Source organism: Erpetoichthys calabaricus, chromosome 8 (assembly GCF_900747795.2).
Source record: "Erpetoichthys calabaricus chromosome 8, fErpCal1.3, whole genome shotgun sequence".
NCBI lineage: Eukaryota > Metazoa > Chordata > Cladistia > Polypteriformes > Polypteridae > Erpetoichthys > Erpetoichthys calabaricus.
Window position 1 is genome coordinate 102320416 of NC_041401.2, and position 13720 is coordinate 102334135.

Here is a 13720-nt window from a genome sequence, read left to right on the forward strand (position 1 = left end):
TTGTTTTTACCTCAAAAACAAACATGACATCTATTCTATGTTTCCATATTTCTACGATACTAATAGGACAAGATTTCAAACTTTTTGATTATAACTTACATTCTATTAGATTAGATTAGATAAACTTTATTAATTCAACAGGGGAATTCAAATGTATACAGCAGCAGAAACATAACAAACAAGAATGAAGACTTACAGGACATATAATACAGTCAGTCAATAAATAAATAAACTTAACAAGTATATTGGGTGGAAGCACTTAATTGGTGATACCAGTGGGCACAACATGGTGGAATGAGGCTGTGGCTAAAAGTGCTTCAAGAGAGCACCACCTGGAGGGGATTTTTCATGATGACATCCATTTTTGCCACCATCCTTTTTTCCACAAAAGCTTCCAGTGTGTCCAAGGTTCACTCTGTGATGGAGCAGGCTTTCTTGATAAGTTTTTTTAGGCATTGTGCTTATTTTGTGCTCAGGTTGCTTCCCCAGGAGACTGCAGCATAGACCATCACACTGGCTACTATAGACTGGTAGAACATTTTCAGCAGCTTGCTGCACACATCAAAATACCTGAGTCTCTTTAGCAAGTACAGTCTGCTCTGGTCCTTCTGGTACAGTACTACTGTGTTGTCAGACCAGTACAGTTTGTTGTTTATGTAAACCCCAAGGTACTTGTAGCTCTGCACCACTTCTATGTTCTCCCCTTGAATGGTGACTGGTCTCAGAAGCTTCTTAGCACATCAAAAGTCCACCACCAGTTCTTTTTGCCTTGCTGATGTTCAGCTGCAGACTGTTGTCCCTGCATCACAAGATGAAGTCCTCCACTACCAACTGGTCTGAAGTCCTTCTTTTTTAATAAAACATTTGTAGGAAGTCTGAATCTGTCTTAGAAGCAATGGGCACAAAGCAAAAATCACCTCTAAGCAGGACACCCATCTTCTGCACAGCAGGCACACAGACACCATTCTTCTTGACATTTGCCTGTTAATCCTAGCTAAGAGACCAGGTAATAATTCTTTACATTTATATAGCGCTTTTCTCACTACACAAAGTGCTCTCCACACAGGGAGGACCCAGGAAGCAAACCCACAATCTCCTTACTGCAAAGCAGCAGCACTACCACTGCGCCACACAGATGGTAGCAGCAGCACTACCACTGCGCCACACAGATGGTAGCAGTATTTATGCACAAGTTATAAAAATATAATACAATTTAGAATTAAAGACCATTTTATTTTTAACATAGTATTAAATGTAACAAATGCTTTAACACTGAAGCACAACCAAAAATGTACAAATGACCAAATTTTTGATATGCACTGCCAGGGTATATGAAAGTAGATATGGTAGTTCTAGCTGGTATTGTTGTTTAGGGGCTACAGAATTGGATTTAAACAGTGACTATGCCAGTTCAATCCAGGCAACTGATTAGAGACCTTGATAAAGTCAGTAAACTTACCTATAAACAAATATATACAGTATGTGCCCATTAACTGTATTGTTTACATGAAAAATAAAAAATGGCACTTCTTTCTCTCAGTCTTAATGCAATCTGCTAACTACCTCTCTTTGTCTCCAACTTTGTGCAAGAAGAATGATCTAGACTTGTTCTTCACTTACTCAAAAACATTGGGTAGCAGCAAAGATAAAAATATATGAACTGGTTATTTTTCACATCCTGCATGTACTGTATATACTATAAATTAATTTAAATGAACTGTACTTTGCTTTTATTAAAATCTATTTTATTTAAAATCTATTTTTATTTTAGGATAATTTTTATGGTACTGAGCATTAGATCTAGAATTAGGCCTAATTCTTGTAACATATCTATTTTAAGTAAGTAATAAAGCCCTGAATTTATCATTGACTTGTTTCATAAACCTGAATGCATAACAAAGTAAAGAAAGCTATCATATGGTAGTAACACAGTGGCTTCCATGTGCTATACTAGTGAAATACAAAAGTTCTACATGTTATCAAAAGGACCAGGACTGAAAGTAATGAGTATGACCAAGACATGAAAACAAATAACTAAAAATATAAAATTTAAAACATTTTGATGTATACCTTTAAGAAATACAATGAATAGCTCAGATAACCCACTACAGTGTTTAAATATATTTTATAATTCCAAATTGCCAAATTGCCTCTCATAAAAATAAACAGCAAAAAAAAATTATCTTTAAATTGCATTGTCTTGCCATGTCATTATTAACCACATTTGCAGGTAAATACATGTGAGAAACAGCCACTTTACTTGTGTATTTTTACACACAAACACATTTCATTTTGCTCAGTTGTTACTAGTGCACTTTAAGACTAGAAGTGGCTAATACAATTTGTATTTCTAGATATATACCTGATTTCTCTTCATATCTCTTTAAATGTTTAATCTACAAATTTGCCTTGTTTTAGTAATCTGCTAATATTTTAAAGAAGCAATCATCTTCAGTCCAAAAATCATGTTTTTTGTTTCTTCATAGGCAAATTCAAAAATAGACAGGCACACAGATGAACAGACTAATTTTGTGATTTTATTATACATAGCTACCAGTCAAATCTTCTGGAAAGTTTTTTTCTGGTTTTATTATCTGAATTAAAATTTTGTTCATGAAATAAAAACATTTGCTAAAAAAAGAATAGTAGGTAAAATTATTAAAAATATTAAGTTACATTACTGAATATGATCATAAATGATAAAAGAAATTTACATTATAACTTGTCTAGTTGAAGTAGTATGTCCCAAAACATAGGCTCATCTTATTGTAACCGAATATCTCTGGATAAAGGTTGGTATTGTGAAACAGTAAGGCCATTTAGATAGCAAACCTCTGAATTTAAGATTCCAGAAAGTAATCTTGTGGTTGTGAGATGGCATTCATTGTATTGGTAACTACATCATATAAAGATGACTCTCTTTGTTTGTTTGTATTGATTATATGCAAAACTGCTAATTCTCAACATCCTGTTGACCAAATTTCAAAGTTCCCCATGTGGAGTTTTCCTGGGTAATCAGGGTTCCTCCCTTTGCCTAAACAAGAATTAAGATGTTTCATTAACATATGTTATATATGTGTTAATGTTGACAGTGCAAAAACACCTAATGCCCTTTTCAGGATCTAGCATACATAGCAGGTTCACAGGGAGACTAGGGCTAACCCAGCAATATATATTAAGCATGAGGATATACTGTATATTAAATAAAACAACATAAAACAATTTTAACACAAAAAACAATGCATTAAAATCTACTCTGAGTAAAAAGCAGAAACCACTGAAGGATGTAATGCCAGCCCTAGGAACACTCTCATGCACAATAACACTCCTTACACACACTAAGCCAATTTAGTCATTTAGTCACCTATTAACCTAACATTAACATATTTGAATTATGGACGAAAAGTGGAATTTCTGGAAAAAATCAATACTGCATGAGAAGAGCATGGTTACTGCTGACAGACAGTAAATTAGTCAGTGTTGAATTCTAGTAATTGGGGCAGTTAGACAGCAGTCTAAAGCACTGCATTACCATACCCCTCAGAATGAGAACACAGTTAAGCAAAGTTCAAAATTTCCATCAATGGCTTCTGCTTGGTATGCACATTAACAGTAAGGGTTTAAACTGGATATTTCCGCCACAGTCAAAGATGCCAGCTTTTCCACTACAATGCACAAAGCTTTATTGTTAAGGACAATTGTACCAACCCGCTGCATGTGACTTTTGCTGCAAAACCAAGTCGGACCATCACATTAACTGCAGCCAAACACTTTCAACAACAGAAAAGCTAAACAATGTGTTATTTAACACATTATCATAATCTATTTAAATAAAGAACAATATGACAGACCATCAGAGCACTTTACAAATAATAATACCTCCCAGTCAGACGCCTTTCAAAAAATGTCAATGTCCCAGCCGCCTCCAAGTGCTTGAGGCATAAAGGGTAACTGGTTCTTGAATATGAGTTGCTTTTAGCAAGGGACATTCCTTTATTCACGTTTTCCAAGTAAAGTGCTATGAAAAAGTGTTTGCTCTTCCTGATTTATCACTATAACCTGCAATTGCTCCGTCCTGGGTATGATGTTAATCTGTATCCAGCTCTGCAAACAGGGAAAAATTGGGGGTTGGTGGCAAGATTGGCACTCTAGCCACTGTAAAAACCTCACACTGTTCCAATGTGGTTCTGAGGTGTCACCCACTGCACTCGGGTCCCAATCCAGGTGGTTCAGCGTGTGCTGAGTGTGGCAATGCGCTATTAGTACATGCTCCCAACCTCTCCTCCGTCCTCTATAATTTTTTTAACAGAAAATATTTACTCTTCTTTAACCAAAATCCAACATCAGATAAGGTACAGCCGATTGCAAAAACTGTCAATGTTAGAGGAAGTCACGAAGTGGGAAATACCTATTTACAGCACTGTACATCTCCATCACCATTTGTATGTTATTAAATTATGTTTAAAATGAAAAGAAAAGACAGGCCCTTTATCCTTACACACGCTGAACCAATTTATTAACCTAACTATGTTTGTGCTGCATTTTTTTTATTTGTGGCTTTCATTTGTGGTGATTTAATGTGGATTAGCACTACTTTGTTTAATCTTTGTTATGTTTAGATTTTCAATTTCAAATGCTCCTATTTAATTTCAAACAGGGCACCAGTAGAATTTACTTAAGATTTATGTATTTTGAAATTACTAATCAATAAAACAAACTAAATATCAAAAAGTTAAAACAATACTTTATGTGATCTATGAAAAAACAAGTGATATCAGACAGCTTCTCATGTTTTACTAATTCTTTATCTTTGAATAATAGCTTCAACATATTGAATGTTTATTAACTCAGTGTTGCAGAGTATCAAATGCTTGAATTTTGAAAAGAAGTCTATTTTCAGCAAGTTTATCATAATATGTAATTATTTTTAGTATATTGGTTATCATGTGCTTTAGATATTGCTGGAGTGTACACATGGAGCTACAATATTGAAAAAATAGAAAAAAGAAAGTATGGTATTGAATAGTTTAAAGAATGCCTTTGGTTTTGGCAGTGCAGGTCTAGGCCTGCCTAGCATTCAGACAGTGAGAACAGGTCTGAGAATGTATGTTTTTTGTGCATTGTTGTGAATGCTTTAGCGTTCACTAAAATTGTTGAAAATTTCGGAAACATTCAAAGACAAACTGCATTAATGAAGATTTCTGAAATCAAAGCCCATGAAAAATATAATTTCCAACCCTTTTAAAACAGTACATAGTGTTTTCAAAATATTTTTCACTTCTGACAAACACAGAAAGTAATAGGTTTCCCAAGCAAATTTACAATGGAACTACCAGACACATAAAACAAGGACCATAGAAAAAACAGTAATTCAGTTTCACGTTTCATAAATGTTTTTAAATTGATATTTTTTCCCAATATACAAAAAAAGATTAAATAAATACAAGAGGCAAATACAAATGTACTGATGTCTCTTAAATAGATTTTAAAGTGAATATATGGCAATGACTTAAAAGAAAATTTACTGAATATTACATACAGTATGCCTACCACTGGACTACTCAGGGATACAAATTACTTCATCTTATAATATACATTAACAATAAAGTAACCATCAACCAAGCTTGTAAGTCAATGCTTAAATCTTTAAAATTGTACAAAAAGAATCATTTTTATGTGTAACAAGAAACTGTGGCATATTGCATAATTGGGTGAGGAGGGGTTTAAAGGCTAACAGGGGAGACAGAAAACATTCAGAGCATAGTGCACACTGACAATACAATGATGCCAGCTTCCTTCTTATAAGTGACAAAATGCTATCTAGATTTTTCATATAAGAAACTTATTTTGTGCAGAATAATTCATCTCATTTAATTAATCTCAGATGTTTTTTATAACTTAATTACATAAGCTACTTCGTTATCCTCTGAATTCAGCACTGGTGTATTTCCAAAATTGATAGCCATGACCCAGGTTGAGAATCACTAATGTAATAGCATATAGATATTAGTGGTTTTAAAAAATAATTTATTAACATTATGTTTTCTATAATATATGCTTAAATGAATCTAGAATTTATTCTGTTTAATAACAGAATTATATAGTGTACTGTGAAAATCTAAATATTGTATACACACACATATAGACATCAATGCAGTAACTTTGAACAATTGTGTATTACACTGGAAATGACTCAAGTTAATTTTATCACTTACTGTATTATCTACATGTGTATGTTTTTAAAATGTACGAATCTGACAATCCATCAAATAGTCTTAGCAGTTAACAAGCATCTACTGAACTGAGGGCTGCACTGTGGCAAACTACCCCTGGGAGTCTGCATGTTCTCCCAGTGTCCACGTGGGTTTTTTTTTTTTTTTTTTTGGTGCTCTCCGATTTCCTCACACAGTACAAAGACCTGTAGGCATGATGGTTTGTCGATACTAAATTGGCATTCACTATACGAGGTCTGTCTATTAAATAACGAGCCTGTCACAATAATTCACTTTTATTTATATAACCATTCAAATGCTTGTCCCCTTCAATGTTCTCCCGATTCACAATTAAGCACCGATGCAATCTTGTTTTCCACTGGTCGAAGGCGTGCAGCAGATCAGTTTCTGTCAGCTGTTTCAACACAACTGACGTTTTCTTCTTTACTGCATCCATTCCATTGACTCGAAACGTGTTCCTTTAAGCACCGATTTCAATTTAAGAAAAAGAAAAAAGTCACAAGGTGCCAAGTCTGGCGAATATGGAGGATGTTCCGCGTAGTAATGTGTTTGTCGGTCAAAAACTGCTTCCCAGAAAGTGCTGTGTAAGAAGGAGCACTGTCCTGATGAAGAATTTTTTTTATCTGAGCTTTGTCAAAACTTCCTCATAATAATGCCGATTCGCTGTTGTGCCTTCTGGGACCCATTCTGCCAAAATTACACCTTTCATGTCAAAAACACGGCTTTGAATTTGGACTTGCTTTGACGAGCTTTTTTCATTCTTGGTGATGACAACGTTTTCCAGTGCTTTGACTGTCGTTTTGTTTCAGGATCATACGCGTGCTCCAAGATCCAGGTTTCAACACATGTGATGACTTTTTGAAAAAGGTTCGGGTCCGCTTCAACTTGCTGCAGAATGTCGGTCCAAACTTATTGCGGCACTCTTTTTGTTCTGGTGTGAGAACCCTGGGAACTACCTTGGCATAAACTTTTTTCATATTGAGATCCTCACGCAAAATTTTCCACGCAGTGTCTTTGTCAATGTTTATGGTTTCAGCTATCATTCGGACGCTGAGTCGACGGTCCTTTCGAACCATCTGTTTAATTTTTTCTACATTTTCTTCGGTTCTTGAAGTAGAAGGTCGTCCAGGGCGCTCATCGTCTTCCACGTTCTCACGTCCTTCAGTGAATCTTTTGTGCCACTCAAACACACGTGCACGAGACATGCAGTATTCCCCATAAGCCCCAGTAAGCATTTGAAAACATTCAGTTGGTGTTTTGTTCAGTTTTACTAAAAATTTCAAATTGACACGTTGCTCAATTTTTAAACTTAGCATGATTCCGGCAACAAAGGGAAATACAACTGCATTTAACGGCGATTGACAATCAACTAAACGGCAGAGAGTGTTGACGTTTGTCGTGCAGGTTTGGACAGGTTTAAACCTGCATGGCAAGTGCTCATAATCAGTTCTCACTGCTTTGTGTCTCGTTATTTACTGTAATAGACCGACTATTCTACGTATGTTCACCCTGCGATGGGCTGGGCTGTCTACCTGTCCATGAGTTTATCCTGCCTTGCACTCGATGCTTGCGGTGAATGGATTTGGCTTCCCAGCTCAGGTTTGAAAAACGAAACGACGCGTGTTCAGTTTCAAACTGCGATGAGCTATGCCTGTCCCGGAAGAGCTATGAGAACATAGTGTTGACCCGTCTCTGGATGGAGTGCAAGAATTCTTTCACATGGCACACTCAAATACCCATCTACAGTCACACTCAAATCACACCGTGCATATCAATTCTTAAGACCGACTTCACAATTTGTTAAAATACAATCTGTCATGTTCAAATTATTCTGCTCAATGACATCAGAGCTGAAACGTATAGTATCAGGAACTTAATCAAAGCAGTGTTTAAAAATTCTCTGCGTATGCGTGCACGACTTCAACTTTTTTATGCTACAGCAAAATGTAAATATAGTTTGTGAAAATATTCAAAGTAAATATATTAATAACCTTCATTGTTTGCGACGTTGACCGATCTTACGTAAATAAGTCAATCAAAATAAATGCATTGCGCGTATACTGTATATATATAATGTTTTACTGGAAGAAGTTAAACTTGAAATATTTGGATGGGGTTTACACAAAATATCAGCAGATGTGAAATATTTTAACATTACTTATAAAACAAAAGCCGGACATGAACCGCAGGTAGCACGCCAGCGCAACCCGCTGAAATTCCCTCACTTCACGCGCCTTCTTTGAAAAGCGATAGGCGGTGTCAGGATGCAGTGTCTCCGCCCAGACCCTATAAAGACTAACTGCTTCGCTGTTCTCCTCCATTCCCACCTTCTCTAACCGAGCACCTTGACGTCGGAAAGAAGGAGCACATTTCAAAGATGGTAAGGCCGGTGTTTTGTCTTCAGACTTACCGAGATGTTGTAGTAACTTGTTCAGGATTGAAGGCGTGAGTTTTATTCGACAGTCCGCGCGTTTTGCGCGGCAGTATGTAGAGTAGGCCCGTTACATCGCTACTTTCACATTCATGTGCGCTCGTTTAACTTGGGCGGATTTCCCGCCCACGCTGCAAGGTCTTACGAGCCGCTGAATGTTGAAACGTGGCCGTAAAGCGGGCTCACTGTTGTAGCCGATTCGATAGCCTTTTAAACAAGATTGTTGGGCGGTATTATATATAATTTTTTTTTTTTTTTTTTACTAAAGACTTGTAAAAAATTTTAAGCACGTAAACCGAAAGGCAATTCTTTCATATAGCCGATTAACATTACAAAAACTTATTAAATCTTCAATCGGGTATCTTGCAGGCGTTACGCCCTAGCAGTAAAGGTGCACGCGGACCTTTTAGGCCCTGGTTGAAACTGATGTGCGCGCTGCCTGATCCCATGATGGCGAATGACGTAGTTAATGGGTGTGTAGTGGCAATTGAGAAGTGGGGGTAGGGTAATTCGGATTTCGGCGGGCTTGTGTTTTTCTCGAGTGCCTGCGTTGGAAAAGGGTTCACATATTCGACTGCGGTTGAAGAAAGCTGCACCCCGCTCTGTTCTGAAATTGATTTGTGATGCGTAACTGTCGAGTTTAAATTGAGAATGTGGAAAACGCCCTTGTCCTCGTCCCTTTCCTTTAGGCTTCGTCTGGTTGCGAGTATCGCCTGTGGCGAGCCACACACGTACAAATCGTCCTTTTTGAACCGTTCATTTCGGCGAATTCATCGATTTTAGAGTACGATCGAGTCGATTCAGTGGCGCTCGGCGAGTGTGTTAAAGCGCGCGCATGTAGTGCGTGACGTCTGCGACGCCTCGTTTCGCTGACGCTGGTAGATGTGTAAAGCGCATGTGCAAGAACCGCCCGGGTCTCGACCCGCTTCACTTTTGTAATTTTTGAACTAGGTAACCGTATCGGCGATCGAAAACTTATCACTGGTTCTCAAATTTATCATGCAAGTACAATACAGTAACGCATTGGAATGTATTTTGTTCTGTACAATTCGTTATTGGAATAGTTTAAAACTACATAAATTAATATTTTTTTTCTCATTGAACAAGCTTTTCGCGAAACCGAACCCAGTGATCAATTACCTAATAACTATTTGCTTTCGCATATGTTTGTGTCAGACTGTACTGGACATGTATCATTTGATGATTTCGTTCAAACTGAATCGTTAACCACGAAGTGGTTGCACGATTTTCATTCATTTTGAATCGTGAACAAATTACCAACATCTGAGTCACGCGAATCTGTAACAATATCTTATTTAATTATGCATCTTAACTATGTTGACCTATTTTTGTATATTGGAAACGGGACAATGCCATACATGTATGTAAAATGTATATTCGCAAAATGTGTGAATTATTGAATTTGTGGTGCAATTGGTAAAGTGAACCGAAATTACTATTAGGAGTGTAGGTTAGACAATTTGTATGTATTGTAAAATACGTGAGTTATAGGTTTGGTTGTAATGGAAGGTGTACAGCATGATGCTCACAGCAATTTTTAGTTGTTGGTTACAGATGCACAATTTTGCTTCTTTCTCATCCTAACAGTTCCAATGTTTTAGGTAGATTTTAGGCAGTGTATGGAGGCTTGGGACTGCAAATGGATAATTACCTAGATCCTAAAGAATTTAAAGGAGTAACTATTTTTCTCCCTATCCCAACCCCCAGTGCTTTAAATATTTGTTTCTGTTGCTTTAGTCCCACCCACCCCCATATAGACTGCATTTCAAGTATTTGACTGATGTGATACATTTTAGTGCAAAGAATAGTTTTCATGATTTTTTTTTTTTTTTTTCCTTTTTAGCGTGAGTGTATTTCCATCCATGTTGGCCAAGCTGGAGTCCAGATGGGCAATGCCTGCTGGGAGCTGTACTGCTTGGAGCATGGGATCCAGCCAGATGGTCAGATGCCCAGTGATAAGACCATTGGGGGTGGAGATGACTCCTTCAATACCTTCTTCAGTGAGACTGGAGCAGGAAAACATGTCCCTAGAGCAGTCTTTGTGGACCTGGAACCTACTGTAGTTGGTAAGTTTAATCCGTTGACATTCTCTTCATATTGCTGTCTTGTTTGTATAGCCAAACAAAATCAATATTACATTACAATGCCAATATTCTACAGTACAGTAGTTGGTTTTTTTTAATGTCTAAAGAAAATCCATTAAAATCCAGTGTTTACATACACTTGTCACAATTCTTCAAAGGATGTATTTGATAAAGCTTGGGCTAAGTGTAAGGAGTTGTAATATGGTATTGTCTGGTTTTGATGAAGCTTATTGAAAGTAATGAGTAGTGGGTTTTTGTTTTTTTAATCTTGTTTTACTACCAAGAGCACTTGCCCGTTTGGTGCAAGACAAACTAATCAGTGGCCACAATGCTGTCACATAATTCACCCATCTGTAAGCACATTTAGACTGACTGAATACTTTGTTTTCGTGGAGATGATTTGATATGCATAATAGTTTAAATGTGTGACTTTGCTGTTATAGTTAAACACTAACATTTAGGAGGGCTAAATATTGTTAATTGCAGATGAAGTCCGTACAGGAACATACCGACAGCTTTTCCATCCAGAGCAGCTTATTACAGGCAAGGAGGATGCAGCTAACAACTATGCCCGTGGACATTACACTATTGGCAAAGAGATAATTGATTTAGTGCTGGACAGAACCCGTAAGCTGGTAAGACCCCCTTTTTTTTTTTTCCTCCCATGCTCAATGTTGGTAGAGATTTTTGTGGGAGGTGATTTTAAATTTTGTGCAAGCGCCTCTAATGAAGTTGTTTGTTTCAGGCTGACCAGTGTACAGGTCTTCAAGGCTTCCTCATCTTTCATAGCTTTGGTGGAGGCACTGGCTCTGGCTTCACCTCCTTGCTGATGGAGCGCCTATCTGTTGACTATGGCAAGAAGTCCAAGTTGGAGTTTGCCATTTACCCAGCTCCTCAAGTATCCACAGCTGTCGTGGAGCCCTATAACTCCATCCTGACCACCCACACAACCCTGGAGCATTCCGACTGTGCTTTCATGGTAGACAATGAAGCCATATACGATATCTGCCGCAGAAATCTGGACATTGAGCGCCCCACTTACACCAACCTGAACCGTCTGATTGGCCAGATTGTCTCCTCCATTACAGCCTCCCTCCGTTTTGATGGTGCCCTCAATGTTGACCTCACTGAGTTCCAGACCAATCTGGTGCCTTATCCCCGTATTCACTTCCCTCTGGCCACCTATGCCCCAGTCATCTCTGCTGAAAAAGCCTACCATGAGCAACTTTCAGTAGCAGACATCACAAATGCTTGCTTTGAGCCAGCCAACCAGATGGTCAAGTGTGACCCACGTCATGGGAAATACATGGCCTGCTGCCTACTGTATCGTGGTGATGTGGTGCCCAAAGATGTCAACTCTGCCATTGCTACTATCAAGACCAAGAGAACCATCCAGTTTGTAGACTGGTGTCCCACTGGCTTCAAAGTCGGTATCAACTACCAGCCTCCTACAGTAGTCCCCGGTGGTGACCTGGCTAAGGTACAGAGGGCAGTGTGTATGTTGAGTAACACTACTGCCATTGCAGAAGCCTGGGCCCGTCTGGATCACAAGTTTGATCTCATGTACGCCAAGAGGGCCTTCGTTCACTGGTACGTTGGAGAGGGAATGGAAGAAGGAGAGTTCTCGGAAGCTCGTGAAGACATGGCTGCTTTGGAGAAGGATTATGAGGAGGTGGGAACAGACAGTGTGTGTGAAGATGATGAGGAAGGTGAAGAATATTAAATATTTCAAGAAACATTCCATGTCATTTGACATACAAAGTTCACTGCTTTATAGTGCCTTGATTTGACATAATCAGTTTATTCTGAATATTTGCAATAAATGGTTTTTAAAGTTTCTCTGTGGTGTGTTTGTTTTGTTTCTCTCCTCTTCCTTCAACCCCACAGGATACAAATGGAGGTGAATCAAATTTAACAACAGTCCAAGAGGGCAACTTTTTGTTTTAGGGCTGAATTTCTATAGAATAAATCATTTTACTGAGCCTGCAGTCTAAGGTATTCAAGGTGTTTGTTTTTTGGGGTAAGCAGCTTACCATGACTGAGTGGAAAGTGAACATTTCTTTGTATACATTCACTTAGGATTATATGGCTAAAGTATACCCCAGTATGTTGTGCTATAAATGTGTAATTGAGCTTGGAGTGTGACGTTGTGTACACTACTATAAAGTGGTGCCAGGTTTCCTGTTGGGGTTAGGGATGTGAAAGTCTTTTACACAAAACCAAAACTTAGCAATTACAGAAGTTCTTGGGTATCTGATTCTGGCTGGTTTTCATGTGTAGATTAACAAAACATGGGGGGGGGGGTTGCATGCATACACACACAGTACGGGTATGCATTTTGCAGCACATTTTTATGTATACAAATGACAAAGCATGCCAAATGTGCCCACAAATCATTGGGTGAGAGAGATGTTTGTAATCTGACTAGGAACTCCTTTTTAACTCTTAGCATAGCAGTGAAATGGTGTAGGACAGTAAACATCTGTATTAAAAGGAAAAGCCGGTGTTTCAACAGTTGTGTGACTTGCTGGGTAAGGGCAAGTTGAAGTAGTGAGGGACCACTGAACGCAAAGCTGCCAAGAACCTTTTTCAAGTGTGACTATACCATAGACTTCTTTGGAGTTCAGTTAATGTTTTCTTTTTTTTTTTTTTTATAACCTCTCCACACCCCCAGCAACTGCTACCAAAAAGGTTCTGGCCATTTCTTGAGGCAACCAAATGGGGCTTTTGTCACACTTGCACTTCCTCCGAGTTCATCTATGTGATGTGCTTCTGTGTGGTTTTTATACAAAAACCACTGCATGGGAACAAGACCCCAGCACAGCAAGTACTTGGCACAAATCCGGAACAATCCACGTGTGTGTGTGTTTTGTTTTCCTCCTCCTAATCAAGCTGAAGTGTTGTCTATTGAATTTAAACAAAGCAGCTCCGTATTCTATCTAGTTATTTAG

General features: G+C 38.1%; 2 protein-coding genes across 2 annotated transcripts in view; one reads left to right on the forward strand and one right to left on the reverse strand.

Annotated features, from left to right (window-relative positions):
* Positions 1-4705: 4705 nt before the first annotated feature.
* Positions 4706-7688, reverse strand: LOC127528993 (protein GVQW3-like). The gene has a single exon (XM_051931078.1). It carries the CDS (start codon positions 7547-7549, stop codon positions 6989-6991), a length of 561 nt encoding a protein of 186 aa, XP_051787038.1. The 5' UTR covers positions 7550-7688; the 3' UTR covers positions 4706-6988.
* Positions 7689-8466: 778 nt separating this feature from the next.
* LOC114655910 (tubulin alpha-1A chain-like) overlaps positions 8467-13720 on the forward strand; it is a 28476-nt gene continuing 23222 nt past the window's right edge. The window contains exons 1-4 of the mRNA XM_051931071.1: positions 8467-8613; positions 10529-10751; positions 11256-11404; positions 11515-11951. Coding sequence (XP_051787031.1) covers positions 8611-8613; positions 10529-10751; positions 11256-11404; positions 11515-11951 — 812 coding nt within the window. The 5' untranslated portion in view covers positions 8467-8610. The remainder of the gene's footprint in view (positions 8614-10528; positions 10752-11255; positions 11405-11514; positions 11952-13720) is intronic.